This window comes from Pristis pectinata, chromosome 18, assembly GCF_009764475.1.
Source record: "Pristis pectinata isolate sPriPec2 chromosome 18, sPriPec2.1.pri, whole genome shotgun sequence".
Taxonomy (NCBI): Eukaryota; Metazoa; Chordata; class Chondrichthyes; order Rhinopristiformes; family Pristidae; genus Pristis; species Pristis pectinata.
In genome coordinates, this window is record NC_067422.1 from 8,474,944 (window position 1) to 8,501,609 (window position 26,666).

At 38.2% G+C, this 26,666-nt stretch overlaps 1 protein-coding gene across 1 annotated transcript in view; it reads right to left on the bottom strand.

Moving 5' to 3' along the window:
* Nucleotides 1-2,594: 2,594 nt before the first annotated feature.
* rptor (regulatory associated protein of MTOR, complex 1) overlaps nucleotides 2,595-26,666 on the bottom strand; it is a 345,813-nt gene continuing 321,741 nt past the window's right edge. Inside the window, 6 exon segments of the mRNA XM_052032980.1 lie at nucleotides 2,595-3,409; nucleotides 5,737-5,866; nucleotides 11,309-11,425; nucleotides 11,830-11,916; nucleotides 14,028-14,155; nucleotides 17,689-17,795. Of these exon segments, the coding sequence (XP_051888940.1) occupies nucleotides 3,341-3,409; nucleotides 5,737-5,866; nucleotides 11,309-11,425; nucleotides 11,830-11,916; nucleotides 14,028-14,155; nucleotides 17,689-17,795 (638 nt within the window). The 3' untranslated portion in view covers nucleotides 2,595-3,340.

Sequence of the window (26,666 nt, forward strand, 5' to 3'; positions counted from 1 at the left end):
TTCTACTTTTTTTCCCCCCTCCACCAAGGCAAAATAACCATTTGAGTTACAGTTTGGAATAATCTATTCAGTTGTTTCTAGGGAGGTCTTCAACAGAATGCAGCTCTGATTCTCAGAAAAAGATTCCCCTAAAAGGCAGACAATCAAAGTGAAAATGTCCCATATTAGTATAAGGCAAACTGACATGCACCTAAAAAGCTAGTCATTTTTAAACAAACTCGCAAGTTTATAAAGAATCACTTATTAGTAAGAGGTGAGGTGCCAAATTGTAACAGGAGTGTTCTTAACCACCAATTATCCTCATTAGGAAGAATTACACACTTGTAGTAGAGGTTTGATAAGAGTAACCCTTGACTGTGGATTTCTAATGCAAATAATTGAATGTGGAAGAAGCTAAATGCTGAAAAATTGGAAGAGTTACTGTAGTTACATCCTTAATTCACAACAATACATTCTCATCAGTGTGTATATGCATACACATTTGAAAAAAAATACAACTTTCAACTTGACAGTGACTCATAATTTGTTTCCCTAGTTACTAATATATTTAAACAGAACTTATGGGAATTTTGCTCCAATATGGACAATCTAATTCCATTCTTTTTTGTGAATTTCATTGTTCCACATCAGGTTACAAAGCGAAGCACTGCTAGATGAGGTCTGCCTGTGAACTGTCACCTAATCCTGAATACATATCATTCTGTTTCAACCATGAAAATTACTTTAACATGCTCACAACAGGGTCTTTTGGGATAACAACTATTAGTTTAAAAAAACCTCCAACTAAGGTACATTTATTTAAAAGCAGGAGGGATGCCCAAACTGTGCCTGAGTCAGCTGTGGACCCTAAAAATCTAATGATCCAGTTCCTAAATGCCATGTAACACAACTTGTATCTGGGCTTACATTATTTATTAGCTAATTGATCTTATTTGTACCTCCTTGGACTAAAGTCTTGGGAAAGTCTGTGGTTGCAACTGCTATCTCTGTAGTACATGGCATTAAAATCAAGCCATAACCCAAGTATACAAGTTAGTGGGAGCATTGGTTTTAACTCCTGGACATTACTTGACGTGCTTTGCAATGCACATTTTCCAGAAACCTTAAGTGTGCTGTTATAACTTGTACCATTTTTAATGGATCAAAAAAGTAGCAAAACTACGAGAATTACAAAAATGTTGTGCGAGGTGTTGCAGTTTCAGTTTAATTATTAGTGACTAATAATAAGAAAAATTACTTTGAATAACCCCAAGAGCTTCTTTTATAAATGTTCAGCCTCTAAAGATTTCATTCTTGCTTGCATTCCAATATATTTGTACTTAAGTAACTTCAATGTACAAAGGCTTTATCAAACTTTAGATTTCCTTCAATTCTAAAAATACGTATCAATTTTGATAAAGATGTTCAGGATTCCAGTTACAATTTTGTCTGCTCTCTGGAGTTTAGAAGAATGAAATTCTGAAGGGACTTGGCTGGGTAAATACTGTGAAAATGTTTTCCAAGGAGCCTAAACAGGAGGAGATAATTGCAGGGTAAGGGGTTGGCCATATTAGACAGAGGTGAGGTCAAACTTCTTGCAGAAGACTTAGAATCTTTGGACTTTCTCCCCCAGAGGGCTGAGGATGCTGAATCATCGAGTATATTCAAAGCTGAGACCGATACTTGGACCACAGGGGAAACAAGGGTTAATAGGAATTGGGCAGGAAAATGGAGTTGAGACAAAGATCAGATCAGTCATAATTTTATTGAATGGAAGAGGAGGACTGAGGAACCACTGCTAACTGCTTCTCTGTCTTCCTATGATCCTCAGCTAATTTTATTCTTATGGTTCTTATTATAAGAAAATGCTGCACAAGATGGCTTTATTTCAGAACTAAACATGCTACTGAACTGTAGCTAGTCAGCACATTTGGCTTAATTGCGTAAACAAAAAGCTTTTATTTTTAACTATTCAGTACTGAGTTCACAAGGGACAAAAATGGACCTCTGTTTCTACTAATCAGCCCACATTCAAGTCTTCTCAATGTAGCTGGTCAGCTGAGAAACAGCGGCTAATGCAACATAGTAATGGGGTTGGATAACTTGGAATTTACACCGTTTCCATTAAAGGAAAATTCTAATTCAGTATGGATTGAAAAAAAAAGTAAGGCACCCTGATCTATGCGTAATCTTTAGTCCATGAATGCAAAAAATACTGAATTACATGTTTAACAAAAAAACTCCCATTAAGAGATGGCAACATAAAACCCAATACTGCAAACTGATTGAAAAGCATTAAAAAATAGTCAACTTTCCAATTTACTATTCATTTGTGTTCAGCAACTACTTAGCTACTAGTGTATTATTATTGCCTGGGATTAAACAAAAGACAGTGTTAAATTTGTTTAAAGTTGTACATAATAAAATAATACTGTATTTAATTCACAACATAGCTTAATAAATGTCAGATCATAACATGCATGTTGCATCAGCTTTATATTAAAAATAAAGACAAATAAACAACAGTATCTCATAACTCTCGGCTTTTGCAGATCCAACTGGTTTACAAGTCTGAAGATTGGAAGCATTAATATCACTAGGAAAACAATCACAGATCAGTTTCCAGTTCCTTTAATGGTTTCATTTACATTCAACAACAGATAAGAGTGTATCACTCAGGTCCTGCTCAGGTCTCTTGTCCCATCATTGGTTATTTGTACGAGTTGATTGGAGTTTCCTATTACAACCAGCAATTATTGAGCAAAATTAAATCACAAAAGAAAAACAAATTGGGAAGAACACCCTGTACAATATTTCAGAATAACATGATTTTCCTACTGTGGGCCTGCTATAGTCTATGGATAAAATAACGCTCACAAAAGCAACACCACATTAAAGATGTGAGCTTTTTAACAGTCCTTCGGAGCAGCTACTAGTAACGTAATATGGGTGGTGAACCATCAGTCTTCAACATTTTTTTTAACTGAGGAAGCTGAGAGGATTTGTGATTTATATACAGTTGTTAGGCCATCTGAGGCAGTCACTACATGGTAAATTATATTAATCTGAATTCTAAAATCTAGTTCACAAAAGAGAAAAAAAACATTTTGAAGGTTTAGACAAGTCTTCGAATAAAAGTTTGGCAGCCATGTTCTTACAAGACAAATCGTGGCTGCTGCCGTGAATTGTGCTACAGCAGCTGAAATATATAATGGAAAATTTGTTCAAGTCATGACTTGCAGCAGCTGTCACCAGACGTTCAAGTAAATAATTCGATATGTACATTTGAAGTAATATACAGCATCCGACTATACAGTCAGAATCTCCATAAAGTGGATATGCAGGGCTGCGTGATTCTGTGTTATCTGATACGTTTCTCGGCTGAATATATAGACATGTAGTAGTCATTGCTTCCAACTGCTAAGTGAGGCTGTTGAGAAAAGCACAAAATAATCAATGGTCACTAATTAGAATGTATGAAAAGATGAGGCAGTAGTAAGAAATAATTATCAGTAGCAGAAAACAATTGAACTTAAAAGACCTACCTACCCTAGTTTATGATGTCCATTACACAGACAGCAGAACAGAAATCAAAGTAAATAACAAGTAGGCTTATAGTTGGGAACAATGAGATTTTTCCTCACAGAATTTTATTACATTATATTAATGACCTGCAGGACCTTTGAAATAAAGAATATTGCTTATTAAATAGAAAAAAAATCACTTAAATTGAGATCATATTGGCAAGAGACGGCCTGGCTTGGGAATACAGGGGAGGAAAAGCTGGCCTACTACAGGACAATACAACCTACAATGGTTTCTGAGGCAATGTGAAAGGGTTCAAATAATTTCAATGTTCTTGGAGGTATTCATCTTTGAAAATGTGGATTTTTAAAATTTCCTTCAATTGCTATGATTTTGAACTACAGCAAACTCACAGTAAAAGGACATTAGCTTCATTTGGGCCAGGTATGAGATAAAGTACAATGTACACCAGGACTCAAGATAGATTAGTTGCAGCAAGGAAGCAATGAAAGTGCAAAGAGTAGGATTATTTAGTGTTTCTAGAGAACCATTTCGAGTTGCCAGGCAGGATGACAGAGGATGATAAGCTCTGGCAAGAAGAAGAGTGACAGTTTACAGCTATAGCATCAAGTTACCACACTAAAGCCTGTCTGGTTTAGGAACTCTGCACAAAAATCAAGACATGCAAGCCTTAAAAGTCACTTCAATGCACTTTGTAAATCATTGATTTTAAAAGTTTATGCTTTGAGGAAGAAACTGAATATTGAAGGATACTTCACACAAAATGCTGGAGGAACTCAGCAGGTCAGGCAGCATCTATGGAGGAAAATAAACCGTCGATGTTTCGGGTCGAGACCCTTCATCATTTCCCTCCTGATCTGGTGAGTTCCTCCAGCATTTTGTGTGTGTTGCTCCAGATTCCAGCATCTGCAGAATCTCTTGTCTCCATCGAAGGACAATTAGTCACTTAATATGTAGAAAAGAGAATCTGCAATTCCTTTGAGGTTTTGAGGAAAGGAGCAAAGAATTTAGGTATGCTGAGTGAATAAGGTAGAATGGATCCCAAAATCTGCCAAACCCGCATCTCCCACTCGGTGACACTTCTGTTTGGTCGGATGACTTTTAGACAATTTCACACAGGATAACATTGATGTCATTTGCAGGCTTTAATATTTTATCAGAAGATGGGAGGCTTCCTGCTGTATGCAACGATCTGAGTTTTTCATTGAAAACAAAATGCCAGGCTTCCCTGTATCTGTCTGAACATTTGCTCTTCCTAAACATAATGCAGAGTTTAGCTGGAGTAGGCAATAGGCCAAGCAGCAAGAAAAGTAAAATCCATTTCTACCATCTTTACAGTTCCTTTTAAATTCACATTGCACGTAACATATACCAACAAGAGAAGTGTGAAATTAGTCTCCATTCTTCCAGACAGCACAAAACACAAACCAGTGTTGACTTTCCAATATATCCAGAACAGTACAGCAAAAGAGAATATTTTCTTTGATTCTCTAATATGGAGATTAAATTCATCTTTGGTAAATCCAGTTCTGAGAAAATATTTATGCATAATCCATCATTGTAGGGGAGATGGTAACAGGAATTATGGACAGAATTGACGCAGTTCCTGCTAACTTCACTAAAACTATGGATCTTTAGATTGTAAAATCCCTCTGTATTATCCTCCAAAACTGTAATGCTTTACAGCACCAGCAACCCGGGTTCAATTCTGGCTGCTGTCTGTAAGGAGTTTGTATGTCCTCCCCGTGTCTGCGTGGGTTTCCTCTGGGTGCTCCGGTTTCCGCCCACATTCCAAAGATGTGTGGGTTAGGCAGTTGTGGGCGTGCTATGTTGGCGCCGGAAGCGTGGTGACACTTGTGGGCTGCCCCCAGAACATTCAACACAAAGGTGCATTTCACTGTGTGTTTCGATGTACATGACTAATAAAAATATCTTATAAAAAAAATCATTGAAATAATTTATTTTCTCAAGATCACTAATAACTTTCTGAGAGCTATTGAAAATTGATTAGACAGGGAGAGGGCACTTAGTTACTGATTCATTAGACCATGATAATATAGTTAGAACTACTACTTATGAAGAGAGGTGGCAACTTTGACCTTGTTTGTGTCTGTGCCATGACATGCTGCACATGCTGAAAGGTAATAGTTATGTTAAAAGGACAATGGATCAGGAACTGCACGGACGGAACAGCTCCGAAAAATGACTTACCCAATATGGGTGGAAAGCCAGACAGCTAATTGCTCCAATCCTCTGCCCCATAAACCCGTCATAGTATTTAATATTGCTTATCACTTCTCCGCTTGCATTATATACAGCAATGAACTGGTTCATAGAGCCACTGAAAGATGAAGAACACATTTATAATTTGGCATTATGTGAAATGTTTTGGATGATAGAACACTGAATGTATGCACTTTCACTACACAACCATGCAGTTAAATAGTAATGCTGTCCCGGGAACAGGACTAACGTGAATTTAACAATTTACTAAGAAAAAGACTGCCGCTGTAGTAGCCTAACCACTGAACTAAAGCAGAAGAATACCTGAAGGCTTACTTTGAAATTACAGGAATAGCACCCGACTTCATTTATTGACTGTATTGTTGGACTGAACTGCACCTCTTTACATTATATACATGTTATTTACATATATGATTGACAAGAGTTGAAACGTTAATTTTTTTCTCTTTCCACAGATGCTGCCTGACTTGCCAAGTGTTTCCAGCATTTTCTGTTTTTATGACATTACAGTATTGGGGCAGCAGAGTGACCAGAGCTGGGAGCTGAATGTTCAAGGATACTTGACGTTTAGGAAGGGCAAACAAAAAGAAAAAAGAGCAATGCAGAACTATTGATAAGAGAGGAGGAGGGTGTTCTGGTAAGAAATGATCTTGGTTTGGTACATCATGAGATAGAATTAGAATGAATTTGGTTCAAGCTATGTAAAACCATTGGTATAAGTTACTCATGGTATTTATAATACTGGGCATGGCATAAATCAGGAATTAAGAGGTGTGGGCAACAGGGGTAAAACAGTAATAATGAGGGACCTTAACCTACATACAGATTGAACAAGTCAAATTCGAAGCACTACGATGAAGGACAATTTCTGGAACATATGCAAAATTGGTTTCCAGATAAATATGTTAGGTAGAAGTCTACCTTAAATTTTGCACAGTGAGAAAGGATTGAATGATAACCTTGTTGTAAAGTGACCATAAGGAAAAGTGACCATAACATGACAGAGTTTTGCATTGAGTTTGGAAGTGATGCAGTTCAAACTGAAAATAGGGCCTTAACAAAGGAAAGTAGGAGGGTAAAAGGGGAGAGTTTGCTGCGATTGATGAGAAGATACTTTCTTAGGTTTGACAGTGGGCGAGCAATGGCTAGTATTCGAAAACATAATGTATAAAAGTAATTCCTTTAGGGCACAAAATCCCAAAAGAAAAAGTGATTCATCCATGGCTGACAAAAGAAATTAAAGATAGTATAAATTGAAAGGAAGTGGCTTACGGAAAATTGCCAGAAATATCAGTAGACTTGAGGATTGGGAGCATTTTAGAACTCAGCAAAGGAGGACTAAGAACTTGATTAAAAAAATGGCAAGGTAGAATATGAGACTAAACTATTGAAAAACATACAACTGACTGTAAGAGCTTCTAATATATGTAAAATGGAAAAGATTAGCAAGGTGATTTGGTTAATATGATATCTGATATGCCCTTGTGGTTTTTTAACAATGTTAGGCTGTCTCTGTAATACTGCGCTGACCCTGACAACAAAGCAAGACCTCATAGATCTGACGAAGCAAGGGTGATGGCCTCTAGATCAGTAGTACAAGATGTTACAATGTGGATATTTAGCCAATGAAATATATCAGAATGTTAGATTCTTTGGTACACTTCCAGTTACTAAACAAGAGAAGCCAGAACTCTTGTCTTTTTATTAAAAAAAACACTGCTTCTGGTTTTGTACATAACAATAACTTTGCTGAAGTAAATATTGATTTTCTTGGATACTCTAAGGGGAAGAAAATGTTGCTATCGAGTGCTGTCATTTCTCCCTGCTACAGAACCAGACTTTCTTTGCTAAGTTTGGGATGTTGAGTGCCAACTGGTGTTAAAGAAGTTGCTGTTTCATTGAATGGTTGAGCTTCTTTGGTCTTTGAGAGAATGTGCATGATGCAAAGGTATTTGAAATAATCTTTTCATTCCTATGCAAAATGCTGAATTTAATAAGAGGTGTCGAGAACCAATGCAAAGTTACTTGTGCTGCCCAAAAAAAATCAACTGCTTGAAGAGGAGCATAGTCTGAGACATTGCCTCCTACAGCACAGATATAATTAAAGCAAGGTCAGAGAAACGAGGCCTCCGAGTAGAGGACTTCATAACAGAACCAATTTTCTATGTACTGGATAATTTTACCCTCTCTCCCACACACAAAAAGACCCAAAGAAGTAACAAAACAGAATGGAGCCTGGCATTAACCTAGTGTAATCCTTTCGACTGATATGTCAGTTATATGGCTACTCCCAAGTTATCATGTCATTTCAGGTTAACTTTGCAATAGAAAGTGTATGTTTTAAGCTGTTATGTTTGCTTACACAAATGGGAATACTGGTGTCAGCGTGTGGGAAGAAAAGATCAAAGTCAACCACAGCAATGACGTGAGGAAGGTCAGAAATCATTAGACTTACAAAATCATGAAGGCTTACAGTTGTTATGGAAATGAAAATGGACAAGGAACAATCAAATGTGAAAATATTTAACCGGAGGAGATCTAATTTCAGCACGTTGAGAGGGGATTGAGCGAACTGCAATCTAGACCCTACGGGTAAAACAGTAATTGAGGAATGGGAGTCTTCCAAACAAGAGTGGTCAGGATACAGATGAGACACATTCTTGTGAGAGGGGAAGGGACAGCAACCTAAACTAGAGTTCACGGGATGATTAAAGATAAAACAATTAGAACAGAAAAGGAAAATATTACAGAAAGTACAGATAACTGGAAAAGAAATTGCTAGTAAGAATACAATGGGCAGATGGGACTAGCTTGCTGGGCAACACAGTCGGCATGGATGAGTTCAGATGAAGGGCCTGTTTCCGTGACTCTAATAGATTACAAAGCAACATTAAAGGAAGAACGAAAATCTTCCTACATACATCTGAAATGCTGGCAACATCCAAGGTAGAAATGTCACCTGATCTGAATGGAATGCATCTAAAGTTACGGAGGGAAAAAGGAATGGCAGCCTTCCAATCATCCTTAGATATGGGAGAGCTGCCATGACATTGGAGTGTGGTAAATGCTACAAGTCCTGATTACAACTGGACCAAGGGGTAAACCTGGCAACTATAGCCCAGTTAGGATAACATTGATGATGGGGAAACACTACATATGGCTGCAGAGTCTCTCAAACCGGTGCTACCATCTACTAGAATCATAGCTGGTCCTGTGAGAAGCCCACATTCTTAGGTCACTCCCCATATCTTCTGATTCCCTCAAAGTACATAACCTTTCTCACTCTTGAATATATTTAACAAATGAATATCCACAGCCTACGGAGGTAGAAAGCTCCAACGGTTCACAATCCTTTGCATAATTTGTCCTTATCACACTTCAAAATGATTGTTTTCCTTACCCTGAAGTTGTGCCCCCTAGTTCTAGACTACTCAGGCTGAGGAAGTCTTCTCATCTCCCATGTCAGGCCCTCATGAATCTTGTATGTACTAATAAAATTATTTTGTCTTCTTCTAAACTTCTTCTGAATTCCAGTGAATACAGGTCAGGCTTACTCAAACCCTCTTTATAGGAGAAAGCTCTCTGAGGAATCAATCTCAAATGTACACTGCACCAACTCAAAGTATATCTTCTTTTGATATGAAAAGAAAAACTGTATTCCAAATTTCTATACAACCTCAGCAAGTGTTTTTTTAAATAAAAGCAGAAAATACTGGAAATACCTAGCAGGTCTGATAGCACCTAGGGATAGGAAAAGTGTGTTCCTGCTTCAGGTCAATGATCCAAAATGTTAACCCTGTTTCACTTTTTACCAAACACTTTGTTTTTATTTTACATTTCCAACATCTGCATTCTTTTGCTATTGGCTTGGAGAGAATAGTACAAGACAAAATGAAACGTTACAGGAAAAAAGATGGGGAGCAAATTATAACCTATCAAGGAGATACCGAAGTTAACTTTAAATGCATTTTTCGATGAATTGATGGGAGAGAGTTGATGATGGTAATATGGTTGATGTGTAAATGGATCTTCAAAGGCCATTGAATAAAGCACCATATGAAAAATCCGGCAAAATTGAAGTCCTTGGGGGTTAAAGGTCTACGTAGGTGTGAACTCAAAATTGTCTGCAGAACAGAAAGCACTGAGAATTGTAGTGTTGAAATTATTTTTCAGACAGAAGAGAATTAAACAGTGGTATTTCCCAGAGGCTGATATTTTATTAATGACTTGATTTTGAGATACACTGTAATGTCAATGAATGTGGAAATGTAGCAAACTGAGAAGGATACAAATAGGTTTCAAGCAATGATGAAATGGCTAACGGATGACAGAGAGGATGTTTTGCCAGGTTTGGTTTGAGGTCTAAAACAAGGGAGCAAAACCTGAGGATCAGGGGTCAACAACTTATCATGGTAATGAGGAGGGACTTCTTCCCTTGGGGGATATGAACCTCTGGAGTTTTCCATATCAGAGAACTGTTGAAGATCAGCCAATGAGTACATGTAAGGTTGAGATTTTTAGAATGTAGGGGAATTCAGGGTTCTGTGTATTGAACAGGAAAAAAGAATTGAAACCAAAGATCTGGTCAGCCATGTTACTGAATGACAGAGCAGTTGGAAGGGCCATGAGAACAACAACTGTCCTTACTGCTTCTGTTCTTAGATGAAATATAACACAGTTTGTGCACTGGCAGATCAAATAAGTGACACAATTTCAAATGGGTCATAGGAACCAAGGACAGATCTCTACAAATCATTGACAGTGAGAGCACAAAGGTGAAAAAGTTGTCAAAAAGGAATACAGGGCTATTGGCTTTATAAACTGAAGAGTATAAATGCAAGGAAATGATACAAAACCTTCAGAAATCACACTACACTTCAGGAAGGATGTTAAAGTCCGAGACAAAGTATATGGAAGTTTTAATCGAGATGTACAAAATCTACAAGATCGTTACCCATTGTGACAAGTTGTGGGAGTTGCTGAAAAGGCAGTAGTCATTGCCTACACTAAGTGCCAGTAAACTGAATGAATTCCTAGGCTGCTTCAGAGAGCTTGGGTCTGAGTCACCAGGCAGATTAATGAATGTCCTTTAGGAAAGGGCAAGAAATGAAGGGGAGATGAAGAGGATTTGTTTTAAGGCAGTGAGTTATGATTAGGAATGCAATGAGTTCAGTTTGTGTTCATGGAGAAAGAGCAGAGAGGAGGACAAACTAGATGGGTCTTCCAAAGAGGCACAGTATGCATTAGGATTCAAATTCAGTTGCAAGATGAAAAAACAATTCAATGAACAAACACCACTCAGTCTTTGGACTAGTCAGACTCATGGCGATGACAGAGGAACTCAGAGTGAAAATATAGCATGCTGTTTGAGGTAGGTAATGAGGGTAATTGGAGGTTAGGTCAGAATTATAGTTAATACCACCAATCTCTATTAATATTTATTCTTTTTAAATGGCAAATGAATAATGCCCCTATCTGTTAATTCACCTCGTATAAATGGAAATAAAATTAGCTATGTTGACCATTTGAATTCACTTACCAAGCAAACAGATTAGCTTGGGGATGGAAGTCCAACGCTGTCAGTCCTTTTACAGTCTGAATAACATTCAATGACTCTGGCATCCGTGGGTCAAAGAACCGCACATCTCCATTTACACTTAGTAATTGAACAAGGGAGAGGACATTAAGTGTCACTAATTTCTTTGAGAAGGACCACATGCAAGAAACAGATTGTAGTTGATCAGTATAACAACTGGAATCCTGTTAATATTTCACTGACTTTACCCATTCAATGAAAGATTTATAAACGAGTTTCCCATGTGATGACAGTGCTCAAACACTACACTGCTGCAAAATTAAATTAAAAAACAAAGCTCCTGTCTCTCTTAATTAAAAAAAAAGCTAGAGATCTTTAATTAACAATTAGCCTCATCTCAAGTTAAATAATTCACAACATATTGCAAGCTCATTATAGATGTAATTATACACATTTGAAGTACCTTTGGAAGTTCAAATAGTCACTACAACAAATTTAAGAAAGTAACAGCAATCTTACGTTACCTCACAGTGATGATACTGCCTTCTGAGGACTTCTGTAAATAAGTTTTTACTACCCATGCAGTATGTTCCCTGTATGTCATTACACGGCTGTGGAAACAAGCACAATGACAACAGCCAGATTGTCATTCCAGTACAGAACACATTATATTAAGGATATTGTGCTCATCAAGTGTGGGGAGAGTCAATGCTGACACTGAGAAACCTCACCAGCTGTGCTCATTATTTGCATTAATTATACTCAGGTCAGACCCAGCACTTCTTGGATGCAGGGTCAAACTCCTACCAAATATCCCAAGATTCATCTCAAATCCAATTGATTTCTTTCTCAGCTAGGAAGGTATTTCCATTTTTCATCAAGAACCATAGAAATCTATGGACCAAATGCAGGTGAATGGGATTAGCGTAGATAAGTACAATGGTTGGCTGAAGGGCCTGTTTCTGTGCTGTAAGACTCCATGACTATTTAGTACTACATTATGGAATTGTTTCTAATAGCAATTGAATTAAACTGTGGCTAATCATTTTCACCCAATGGCCCACCAAATGCCAGTGAAATGGCTTGTTCCTGTGTCATCTTCACCTTAAATCAGATGAAAGAGCAATGCTGTAATCAGTTATGTTAGAAAAAAGATTAATGTTTAGGAATAAAAATTAGCAGGTTAATAAAGTTCTCAAATACAAATAATTAATTTCTGAGGGAGTTTAGCAGAAGTTATTTCAATTTATAAGAATGGAAATCTTACACTAAGTTTAATTTATCACTTAGTCACTGGCCCAGGTCAGCGCTAACTCTGAGTTCTCACAGATCTTGGATTTGAGTGTGAAGCATAGGACGACTAGTGCAGTATAGAAGGTTCTGATAAAGGACCATTGACCTGAAATATTAACTGTTTCTCTCTCCCTAGATGCTGCCTGACCTGCTGAGTATCCCCAGCAGTTTCTGTTGTCACTCAGGAGGAACATACATTGTCACAGGTGGTGACATTTAGAGAAGATTTAAAGCCAAGACTCCATCTAGTTGTTCAGCTGTATTCAAAAAGGAGTAGGGGTATTCTCCATGCGAAACAGATTAAGTGCTCATTAATTTCATCCTTGTGTATAAGTTGGCTGAGGTGATACCCTACATAAGTCACCAATCTTCAGATATAATTATCTGACTTTGAAGCATTTTGATTATTCTGCAGATGTAAAAAAAAATCTTTTAGCTATTATGAATCATGATTTGGATGATATCTGACTCCAGACCACCAATGGGGTAGGCTTCTAAAACTGGCCTCTGAAATAGCCGAGCAAGTCACTCAATTCTGGGTGCAATAGTTGCTAGCCTTGCCAGTGACATCCATATCACAGGAAAGAATAAAGTTGACTTCACCCTCTTTATTGTTTGGAAGTAAACTGAAATTGTACTAAATGTGATTCATCTCACAGAACAGATATGAAACCTAAATAATGTATGGACTTTATTAAGTATATTTGAAAATAATGCATGTGCTTGGGTAACAAAACTAAATAAGAGAAGAATGGAAGCTCACTTCTAGCTTTTGAGTGGGGAACAAACTGAATTTTGCACTGAATCATATCACAATAAAAAACATCCAATCAACTGAATTGTCCCATGGCAACAGTACCTTTCCAGACCATTATCTGCTTAATTCTGTTTCTTAAACAGAAGCTAATTTTCAGTTCAAATAAGTAGTAGAATTACTGCATATTCTTCATAACATTTAGAAAAAAGAAACCAGAGAAACACTGCTTGGAGTAAAAATGCCTAAATTTAAAGGAATTAGTGCCATATTTATATTGCAATATATATTCCTGTAGCAGGCAATGCCCTGTCCATTATAAAACTGGATAACAATGTTCCTAAGCAAGTCCCACAGCTGGCAAGAGCATCCAAGAGAAAGGTGACTATGTCAGAATAGTTTGGGACTAGAAATCAGAGTTGCGCATTTTCTCCAGTAGCTCGCACAAGTCATTTGAGGCTCCCCAACCACCGAGGGCAGAACACATGCCTCCTCTAATCTCAAAATCAGTTCAATGTAATGATCAGGAATGGCTCTGCCTCTTGAACTGCGATTGGACTGACATCAGCTGCAGTGCAGTAAGTGGGTGGTTGCCTGAGTAGAGTTAAATTTCAAACACTTGGCTCTGCTGTACTATATGAGTGGAAGATTAAAACAAAAGTAATGTGAACCTACCATTCATTAGGAGCCATTCTCTTGTCATAGATACGAACTGAACCATCACCAAGGCCACCCACAATCAGGGAACGATTAGAATCGCAGGAAAGACTGGTCACACAACTGTCTGCCCCAGTTGGAATGTCCTACAAAAGAAACAAAAAAGGGTGATGCTGGAACAAAATAGAAAGAAGAAAATATTTCTATGTATACAGAGCTTTCCACCTTCTTGGGAAACTCCACAGGTAATGAATTACTTTTAAGTGAGGTTACTCTTATTCTAGAAGTAAAAGTGGCCGTCAGTTCGTATCAAGTCTCACAAATAGCAACTCTGATGAATGACCAGCTACTCTTTATTTGGAGATGTTGACTGAGGAAGGACTGAAAGCCAGGATGCTGAAGTTAATTCCTACTGAGTTGACATTTGCACTAGATCTTCAATAGGAATAAACTCACTACATTACTTCTGCTCAAGGGAAAACATGGCAACTGAGAAATCGGTGCACTCAGTGCGCACTATCCACGTCACTGACAGATGGTTACATTCAAGTTTACCAATGCTTTAATCATATAAGCCAAGAACAAATGAGCATGAGCCTTAAATGGTGGGGGAGATGAAACAAAAGGAAATACAAAGACCTGATCATTCTGAACTTTTAATTGCATTCAAGTGAAGGTAGCAGCTCACTTACTAACCAACAGAGCAGATCAGCACAGTTGAAACATCTGAGAATATCCTCTGGTTGTGAAAGGTATTACATGAACTCTCTCTTTCATTCTCGAGAAAATCACACCTAAAAATGGATTCATCCCTAGAAAGACTTTTACACCTGACTGAGTAATTATGGATTTCCAGTTCCTGAATCTCACTGTATCTAATGTTGAAGTAAAATTGATTCACATTGTACTGTGCATGGCAGTCAAATCAATTGTGTTAGAATTTCAATAGTCACACATTTTATTTTAATTTTGTATTTTGGATACGAGAATAAGATTTCAACTTCTTGCCATTCAGAGTTCTGTTATTCAGAGTATAGACTGTCTACCCACTTAAGTCTGATGGAACATGACTAAAATGGCTGGGTTTGAGTTGGGTATGAAAAATATTACTCGCCCATGGGTTGAGTCAGCTGTGCAGACTTAGGATTTCACAGCTTTGTGGTGAGTACTCTGTCACCACACAGGCATCTTCTCTTGGAGTGGATACATCCAACCAGGTGCTGGGCAAAGAGGCAGAGATTTTGGAGGTGACTCAGACTTGAGAGGTTTCCTGGACAGAGAGATAGTGAGTGGAAGAGGAGATAGAAAAGGAAGTCTTTGAACTTGGGATGGCTTTGGATTTGCATTGGCTGCAGTCCAGTTGAATGTTTATTTTATTTGCAGGCAAATCACTAATACAGACAGGCAGAGAACTGCTAAGTACTCCAGCAATGTTTTGTCAGATTCACTTTTTTCAGCAAACATATAATACAGAAAGCACAGATATTTTCCTGTTCTATTTATACCTGCAAAAACTTACTTTGGTTGAAATATACAATAAGATATTGCAAAGCTTTTTCCCCTGTCAAATTTGGAAAGGTTGAATTAAAATAATTCAGCATAAATATCATGAAAATAAAGTTAACATTACTGAGATTTCTTTAAACCAAACACTGGCATAATGAACTGGTATTTGAACAAGTCTATGTGAGCAGAGCTTTGTATGAAATGACCCAAGGTGTATTCTCCAAAATTTGGGAATGCTACCTGAAGCAAACTGTTAATGAATTGACAAGTAGTTCAACCCACGTTCAACTCACTGACTTAATCTGGATGCTGCATCAGTTAGCTAAAGGTTATACATATCTGCATAATCCACAGATGAACCAACAAAATGGTATTATGCCTCTTCTATTAAGTGTATCCTTATCCCTGTTGTGACTCCAGGTCCGTAAAATGTAGCAACGTCCTCAATTCAGTTATTATGGTAACATGAAGGATATCCAAATGACAAACAATGACCTATGGAAACATGGGTTGAGCCGCTGAGATCTCTGACCTACAATCCTTCATAAAATGGAAATCAAAGTGATAAAATAGCACTTTGTGTTAGCTATAATTCCAGCAATATTTTTGCGTAACCTGGTTGCAGTAATACAATAAAAAGTGAAGAGATTTCCATCATCCAGGACACGATGATGATAAAACTTCAGTTATGCTTCATGTGTGCTTTGATTACCCATAGCCAAACAGGCCATCAATTGTAGTGTTAAATCTCCATCTAGCAGAAGAGCAACTGAAAACTATTGCAGCTTTAAATCAAGTTTCCTTTTCCTTGGCAAGGCATTTACCAGCACCAGCTTTGAGAATGAGGCAAGTGCAGACTGTGGACATGATCTATTACCGTAGGGTTATGAAATGAAGTCATGCATCGATGTAATATCAGACACAACATTGCTTTTCAGAAGTCTCATTAGTAGACATCACAGTAAGAACCAGGAACCTGCACCTTTCAAATCAAAGGTGTCCCAAGTATGGAAGAAAGACCAATATTTGCAAAGTTGAACCTCAAACATTTTAAGTAGTTTGAGAAGTGGCAGATTACTGTTATAATCTTGAAACCACACACATACTTAATTACATCTCCCGATCTGTCATCAGTTACCAAAATGTGATACACAACTGCACAATGCACGGATTGTCAAGCAAAATGGGCAACTGCTGTCTTAATTATGTTTCTTCCATTAAGTGCATTATTAGTTCCACTGAGATTCCAGGTAATGAAATGGTTTTAAAAAAAAAAGGAACAACTCCAAACCAGCAATTATAGTGTTATTGAGGAAAACCAACTGCCAAACAGCAACTAAAATGTAGGCTGAGCCTCTGAGATCTCTGGCCTGTGGTTTAAAATCACCCGTAAAAGGAGCTCTGCTTCTTAACTTCAACCGCTGTGTCATCAAACTCTTAACAATGATCCAAAGGAAAATGTTTCAGATAAAGGAAATCTGAAAATAAACCAGAAAGTATTGGCGACACACAGCAGAACAAGTAATGTCCATGGAGAGATAAACAGAATTAACATCTCAGATTCTGATGAGAGGTCATGGATCTAAAATGTTAATTCTATTTTTCCCTCCACAGATACTGCCTCACCTGCTGAGCAGTTCCAACATTTTCTGCTTTTATTTCTTTAACATTCTGCAGTGTACTTATCAGAGAAGTTAGCTTTGTTCTACCAGATCCTATACTGTTTCATGCCAAGTACATTTCTCTGCTGTAGAATCCATAGCTGCACGATGCCCTCGAAGACCATCCAAGTGTGTGTGAAACTCAACCTTGAGGGACTCAGAGCTTACTTTGTACTCTTGTGTAGTTAAGCATATATGTCCCTCATCAGTCACAAGGGTTTCTTTAACTGGTCTGTAAATTGACCACTTCAAGCAGCAAACCAAGTCACTACTAACATCGATTTCTGAAGTTCCTTTTTCTCGGGCATCTGCTGCACTTTTGCATAGATCAATGTCCTGGGTTCGTGAGACATATATGGAACAGCACAACATATAAGGAGTGCATCTCAACAATAGTAACCTAGCAAGCTGTGTAAGGGAAAAAAGCATCCCGTCAGTAATAGCTTGTCATATAATACCACATTGTCTGTCAAATTAAAATACATGATAATTACACAAAGAATAGATTTTACCTGTACTTTCATTTCTCGGTCTGTGTCCCAGATTCGAATAATGCGAACATCTCCAGAAGTCATTAAGAGACCAGTTTCCTGCTCCCAGTCCACCACCATTCCAGCACCTGAACAGAAAGCAAGGCCTTCACTGGGTGAACAGCACACAAACTGCAAGGAAGTTTAGAATAAACCACTGGATTTTATTTTTCGTTGTCACCACATCTTAAATAGCATCAAAGTAAATCACAAAACTGCAGATGCTGGACATCTGAAATAAAAACAGAAAGTACTGGAAAACTTACGCAAGTCAGACAGCATCTGTGGAGCGAGAAATAGAAATAATATTTCATGGTTGAAGACCCTTCATCAGAATTAGGAAAGTGAGAAATAAGTTGGTTTTAAGTTACAGAGAGGGTAGGGTGGGGTGGGGAGTGGATGAATGGATAGGACAAAGGGAATATCTCTGATAGGGTGGGGGCAGGATTGCAGTGGTGATAAACTGTTGAAGAAGTCATCTGGTTAATAAGTTAATGAGGGCAGTTACAGAGGGAGAATAAAAGGGGCACATAAAGGCCGTGAAATGCAGGTCGGAGCTGTAGGAAATGCCCAGCAGATCATGGAGAGAAATAAATAGTGTTAATATTGCGATTTCCTCCAGCTTTAGTGAAAATCCACCACTGATTTCCCTTTGTCCTATAAATCCCACCCTACCTTTTCATCAATTTAAAACTAACTTGTTTTCTCCCTTCCACAGTTCTAAAGATGGTCTTCCATGTGAAACGTTCATTCTGTTTCCCTTTCCACAGATGTTGCCTAAGCTGCTAAATAGAATCTGAATACTTAAATGCACTTTTCTAACTTTAACTTTTGACAAAGTATCTTAACCTTGCAGGTTATTTTATTTTTTTATAGAAATATTTAACTTAATCTCTGCTTAAAAGAAAAAAGTCTATACTAACACAGCAAAAGTAACTGTGAATTTTGCATGACTTTTTACACGTCACATCTGCATTGATGACCTCAACTTTATATTTTAAGGGAAGTGATCCAATACACACTTGTAACACAAAGAAAGTTACAGAAATAAGTATTCTACTACTCAAGCTTCTTTTTAATCAAAATGGTCTGTTGCATTTCTTTATATCAGAAATATGATTGAGATGATTCAAACATGACACAAGCACGATAATTCCGTCCTGTTTTTCATTTCATTTATGAATACCTGCCATGAATTCAATTTCAAATATTTTTAAGCCCGTTGATACAGAATTAAAGTCAGCATCACGTGACGATGCAAAGCTAGATGAAAAACACTATGATGCTGGAGGAACTCAGCAGGCCAGGCAGCATCTGTGGAGAAAAGCAGGCGGTCAACGTTTCGAGTCAGGACCCTTCTTTTCTCCATGAATGCTGCCTGGCCTGCTGAGTTCCTCCAGTATTATCATGCTTTTCACCTAGATTCCAGCATCTACAGTCCTTTGTTTCTCTACAATGCAAAGCTAGTAGGGAAAGTGAGCTGTGAGGCGGACACAAGGACACTGCAGAGATTTAGACAGGTCCTCCAACTGGACAAGGTGGCAGATGGAATGCAAGTGTGGGGAAGCATGTGATGTTATTCACATTGCTGGGATGAGGAGAAAAGGGAATTTTTTTTAAACTTTAAATAACAAACATTGGAAGCATTAATGATCAGAGGAATTTTGGTATGCTAGATTTTGAAATGGGAGGTAAACAGGATGGAAAATGATATTTGTCTTTAAATGATGAGGGTTGGAGGACAGGAGTTGCTGCAAAGGGAGAGGGTTTTGGTGGGATTACACTCGGGGTATTTTATGCAATTTTGATCTCCAAACCTCTATAAGAGGATATATTTAATGTGGAGGTGGTAAACTGTGGATTCACTAGGGACGAAGTACAGGAGCCCAAAGACCCACACTCAACAGGAACAGCTTCTTCCCCTCCACCATCAGACTTCTGAATGGTCCATGAACACTACCTCATTATTCCTCTATTACACTATTTATTTATTTTTGTAACTTATAGTAATTTTTATGTCTTTATGTCTTGCACTGTACTGCTGCCGCAAAGCAACTAATTTCACGACATATGTCAGCGATAATAAACCTGATTCTGATTCTAATTCCCAGGATGAGGAGGGTGACCTATGAAGGGAGACTGATGAAGACTGGTCCATGTTTACTGGAGTTTAGAGAAACGAGAGGTAATCTTTGAGGCATACAAGGGTGAGAGGGAACCTCAGGGTAGGTGTTGGAAATCCTACAGCCTGGAGAACCCAGAAATAGTGGGCCTTGGCTCAGGATATGGGGGCAGCCATCTAGCCCCGAGAAGGCAGCAAATGTCTTACTCAGAGGGTTGGAACGCTTTGGATTTTTCTACCACCATAAGCTGTTGATGCTCAGTCTTTGAGTATGTTCAAGGCTGTGTTCAATAGAATAAGAAATCATGTCCTAAGGGAATCAGGACCAGTGATATTGAGCAGAAAAGTGGAAGGGTAGATCACCACCCATGATACTGAATGAATGACTGGCCAGAGTGGTGGGCTGTGATCTGCTATTTTTTATGCCTAGATTAAGAACATATTGAACATAATTAACTCCTGAAATTACTAAATACAAGAAACCAGAAGAAAATAGGTTTACTTTGAAAACAGCCAATGATAGATAAATATTTTAAAGCATGTCACTATCACAAATATCTTCCACTTGCTTTACATAATATTGATTTCACAGATTTTTTCCCTCTCCTCCAAGTGTTATCAAAGTCAATTTCTTTTGTTCTTTTAGAAGGCATACCTACACCTAGATAACATCCAGAGAGAGAGGGAGGGGGGGGGGAGAGAGGGGGGGGAGAGAGAGACGGAGGGGAAAGAGAGGGAGAGGGAGGGGAGAGAGAGGGAATGTTTGCAATGTGGACTCATTTTCCCTATTTTCTTTCCTGAAGACAAGGGGTTGATTGAAATCTGGAAGTCCTTTCAATAATGGCAGAGAACTGTATCCCTACCCCATCATTGCAGTGCAGCATACATCATAAGCACATTAATGTCTTGCACCCCAGAGCATTTAGTATTTAATAGAAATACAAACTAAAAAGAAATGTAAAGAAATGCACTATTTAAAATTCCTTAGGGCATCCTACTCATGATGCATGCAGAGTGTGGGCGGGCAGTGTGCTGAAGACTGGGGAATCCCTGTAGTACTCCTGCAGATGAGTATGAGCTCTGTGTTGTAACTGATTAATTCGTACAGCACCACTAACCACCCACACAAAATAAAAGGTTTTAAGAGCCAGAGCAGAGCTCCTACACTATTCATGATGCATTGCCTTGGCAGATTTATCTATCCAGCCATTGAGCTATTTACTACATTGCTTTAGATTTGGACTCTCAGAGTTAAGGCTACCACAATTAAATATGCCTATTCAAGAAAAAGAGTGCCATTTGTTGGTAGCTATTCCAGTAATAGAACACAAAACTACAGCAGCATTGCTTAAAAATTAATTTAAATAACTAAAATGGCACATCTATACTTGAAAGGGGATTTATCACAACTGCAACATTTCACGGCAACTGGCTTGCTTGGAAACAACAGCATCAAATAAATGTTTTATGCCACCTTCAACAAGCATGTTATCAATTCGGTCTTTTTTAGCTCATGTAACACCACAAACAGAACAAAGCCACAGAACTAAACCATCTCCACAGTTTGTCTTCTTGCTGTTTCTCTTCCCATAATGCTGGCCTTTGAGGAGTTGCAGCCTCAGGCTCTATAGAGATTTCCAAATGACAAACCACAAGCATTCGTGTCCCCTTTCCTTCACGTTTTCAATTCTATACCTTTCAGTTCTGACCAAGAGTCCACATCCAACAATCTTCTCAGGAACTAGTTTATCCGTCAGTGTACTTACAGCCATTTGCTTTTATTAATAACTGTTAATTGGTGCTCTATTCAGAATAGTTTTATTACTGGATGGAGGAAATCCACTTCATGAACTAGTCTACGTGAGTACATTGAGATGATAATGTTTGTAGTGCAGATGTCATCACCTGTTAAACTGGGCGAGTTTAACTACTGCCAACTGAGGGACGGCCCATGTCCAACATGTTCAATCTACTTACTGTTCGACAGTTCAAGTGTTCACTTATACCATATATAACTCCTTGCATTAATATGCACTGCATTTAAAAATGTGGTCCATATTATTAAAGAATGAAGGTTTTCTTTGGGCTTTCACTATATTCAAACTCAAATTTGAGTGAAGAAATTAGTAAATTTCTCTGGAGTGGTGGAGGCTGAGAGGTGATCTGTTGGAAGTGTATAAAATTATGAGGGGCATAGATAGGGTGGACAAACAATATCTTTTTCCCATTACTGAGCGATCCAATACCAGAGGGCATGCATTTAAGGTTAGAGGGGGTAGGTTCAGAACAGACGTGAAGGGTACGTATTTTTACTGAGAGAGTGGTGGCTGCCTGGAATGCGTTGCCTGATGGGGTGGTGGAGGCAAATTCATTGGGGGCTTTTAAGAGGGGCTTGGATGGGCACCTGAATGAATGGAAAATAGAGGGGTATAGGCATTCTGTAGGTAGGAGGGATTAGCTATGTCGACACAACATTGTGGGCCAAAGGGCCTGTTCTGTGCTGTACTGTTCTATGTTCTAAATTGGTTTATTATTGTTACAGGTACCGAGCTACAGTGAAAAACTTTGTTTATTATCCCATCCATACAGATCACTCCATCACATCAGTATATTGAGGTAGTACAAGGGAAAACAATAACAGAATGCAGAATAGTGTTACAGTTACAGAGAAAGTGCAGTGCAGGCAGACAAGGTGCAAGGTGACAACAAGGTAGATTGTGAGGTCAAGAGTCCAGCTTATTGCACCAGGGGACTGGTCAATGGCAGGATAGAAGCTGTCCTTGAGCTCGGTGGTATGTGCTTTCAGGCTTGTGTATCTTCTGGGAAGGGGGAGAAGAGAGAATGTCTGGGGTGATGATTGATTATGTAAGGCCTTGAGAAGTGTAGATAGAGTGCAGAAAGGATGACACTCTAACTATGCACCACTCACACTTAAATACTTGCTTTGTTTTTCATAGCAATGCAACATCTTGCACCCTATTGAAGACAATTAACCTAGACAGGCCACAAATCATTCTCTGGTTGTTGGCATTCACCATCATCTCAGGGATTAGAATAAGCAGCCAGATCACAGCTTGGTTAGCTCTCATTATGTGACCCTCCATTAAAATGTCATGTCATATCAAAAATTTTCAACGAGTTGTCATTTAAGTCACAAGGTGCAAAACAAGGTGCTAACAACAGTGTGGATAATGAGATCGTACTCTTCAGACCCTTTTGCTATTTTGTTTCTATCTCAACCAGTTGCGCCTTGAATCCTAATAAACTATGGTAAAGGCTAGAGACTATCCCCAACAATGTACCTCATCCTCTGTAAGTAGTCACAGAGTCATACTGCACAGAAACAGCCCAACCTGCCCATGTTGACCATCAAGTGCCCATTTACCAGCATCTGGTCTTGGCGATTCAAGTGCTCAACTGGATACTTCTTAAATGCCGCGCGCGTCTCTGCCTCTACCACACTCTCAGGCAGTGCACTCCAAACTCCAAACACCCTCGGGATGAAAAAGATTTTTTGTTTTAACCCCTCTAAACCTCTCGTTCCTTAACTTAAAACCATCTGGCTAGACAGCTTTGCAATAGGGAAACATTAAAAATTGGCCTTATAATTTTGTACACCTCCATCAGGTCGTCCCTCAGCCTCCTATGCTCCAAGGGAAAAAAAAGTCTACCTGGTTTCCTCATAAATCCCAGCAAGCATCCTCTGCACCCTCTCCAGAGGGCATTCTGGTATGTAAATCTCAGTACAATCAGCAAATCTTGAGAAGTAACAACTTTAGATTCTTGTTGACAATTAGATGTTCCTACTTGCAAATAAATATTGCCTCAACAACTTGCTCTTAACAACTATATCTTTAACTAAACATTCTCAGGCACTTCACAGGAGTGACAGCAAGCAGAATATGACAATGTGCCACATAGGACATTTTAGGAAAGGCTTGGTAAAAGGCTTGAGGAGCATTTTAGAGAGAGAGATAGAGACATTTAAGAAAATAATTCCAGAGCTGCAGGCCTTCTATGGTTGTCAATGAAAATTAATGATGAGCAAGAGGTGTAATTGTTGTAGAACAGATATCTTAGGAGGATGGAGGGTTTTGGAAAATAAGAACCTTGAAGATACATTTAATACAACGTCTAACTCTTCCTTCTTCTGATGAAAGATTATAGATCTGAAATATTAACTCCTTTTCTCCCTTTACAGTTGCTGCCTGACCTGCTGAATATTTCCAGCATTCTCTGGTTGTACCCTAAATCGTACCATTCTTATCAGCTTATACCTGCAGTGGAAAGATCGTTAGTCTGGCAAAATATTTTAAGATCGAGGCTTACATACATTTGTTTCACCGGATGAAAGTCATTTCTATTTCCAGACAAGCCAATTAAGGGTGGGAATAGGAGGCAAAAGAACGCATCATCAGTCTACCCATTGGGTTTGATGCAAATTTGCCGAAATATCTATTGAAGCTGCTTAAAGAGAAAGAGGGAATGGATCTTTAATTATGCATAATTAATCTAATTTTCAAAAGATCCAAATATGATTACAAACAGAAAGTGGCAGACTTCCAAGTATTCTTAAGATTAACAGACTGACAGTATGATGCAGTCATCCACCTTTAATTTCAACACAACATCTTTTGTGAAGGCACAGATAAAGGCTGAAGGCTGCAGACTTGATATGTACACTGCGCATAAAAACATTGCTGAAAAATACTGCTTAGGAAATAAATATTTGTTTGAAGAGATAGTCATTGTAGAAATTCCTAAACAATGGAAGAGTGTATTTCTATAGATGTGCAGTGGAGAGCATTCCAACTGGTTGCATCACTGCCTGGTATGGAGGCTCCATCGCACAGGATCACAAAAGGCTGCAGAGGGTTGTAGACTCAGCCAGCTCCATCACAGGCACAACCCTCCCCACCATCGAGGACGTCTTCAAGATGTGATGCCTCATCCACCACTAAGGACCCTCACCATCCGGGACATACCTTCTTGTTACCACCATCAGGGAGGAGGTACAGGAGCCTGAAGACCCATACTCAATAATTCAGAAACAGCTTCTTCCCCTCCGTCTTCAGATTTCTGAATGGTGCATGAACCCATAAACACTAGCTTGTTATTGCTTTTTTTTGCACTACTTAGTTTTGTAATTTATAGTGATTTTCTGTCTTCACACTGTATTGGTGCTGCAAACCAACAAATTTCATGTCACTGAGGTCAGTGATAGTAAATCTAACTCTGATTTCGATGAGAAAAGCTGAACACAATTAATTTGTGCAATTGTTTGCTTGCTACTTCCTGACTGGGTAAGGGCTCATCAGACATAATTGACATGGAGACAATTTCACAAGGTTTTCAAATAAATTACCCAATGTAGAAATAAAAACATGGCATGACTGACTTTCAAAAGGCAATTTTATGGAACACTTAAAAACCTTATCTGACTATGATATTAAAGATGAAATGAACAGGAAATAGTTTAAAGTTAGAAAATTCAGAATAGGAACATATAATAAGCAATGATGTGGTTTTGATCCAATGGCCATGATGAAACCTTTCTTATTTACATAAATGATTTGGCGATAGTTCAGATAGATCAACATCAAGATTTGCACTTGGGCACTATGGTAATCTATCAGAATCCACAGGAAGACAGGTAGAGTAAGGAAGTGGTAGGTATGACAAATGGAATTTAAAATGGATATGTATGCTGCAGTACATTTTAAGGGAGAAAAATAGAATAGAATTGGAGTATAACCAAAACAGTACAACTCTCAGTAGAATGAAGAGAAAGAAAAACCTTGCTTTACAGATGTAGCTACCTTTTTAAGCTTGATTAATGATAGGTAATCCATTAAAGTTAATTGGGATTCTGCTTTGGCTTTGAATAATCACATATTGTTTACAACACAAAAACAGGCTACTCAGATATTCATATTTAACATGAGCTCTATCTAATCCTATCACCAAATCCTTCTATTCATTTTCCCCTTTTGTGATTACCTAGACCTTCTTGAATCTATGTGTGCAGAAACTGTACAAGATATTGATTAGGCAACTGATGGAGATGTGTGTCCACTTCTGAGGACCACAAAGTAGGTCACTAAAACCATGCAAAATCTGATAATGGATAGGTTAAGAAGAGAGACTTGAAAAACTAGGGATGTATGAATTACAGCAGAGAAGATAATTTTTCAAGGAGGTGAAACTGCGAAATTAATTTTAAGATTGCTAAAAATTTAAAGAACTCCATTAGAATAACTTATTCATGCAAAGATTTTTTTCCAACACTGCAGTAGCCCATGAAGCTGAACCAACCTCATGTTTTAATAAGGAATTACATAAACATTTCTGTCAAAAAAAAAAGGAGAAAAGGCAGGGAAATGGGATACAGGGAGGAAATTCTTATGCCATTGCTCATTGCATATCAAGTGCAGAGCAGTGCCTTGCTGAATCTCCATGAATCTATGATCTTACATTGTCAAATGTAAATAAGGTAGACATCATTCACCATTACTGAGTCAGACACACCCAAGATTTGAGTTGACAAACTATTAAATTCCTGTTGAGCATTAATATTCACTGGTATGCATTTCCTATAATGCTCTCTGGAAACTATGGGGCTGTTAAAAGCTTTTAACATCCGATTCAATTCTTCTAACACTTCTTTTCCATTCCCTTTTCTTCCCACAGCATGTCACCTCTGGTTAAAAGCAAAACACTCAGTCCATTACATAACAAATCATCTCAGTTCAATACCATTATACTATTCACTACTCAGTATGTTGAGTTACCATCAAGCTTCTTCAAAAATACTAATAGGTTGAGTAAAAATGAAACT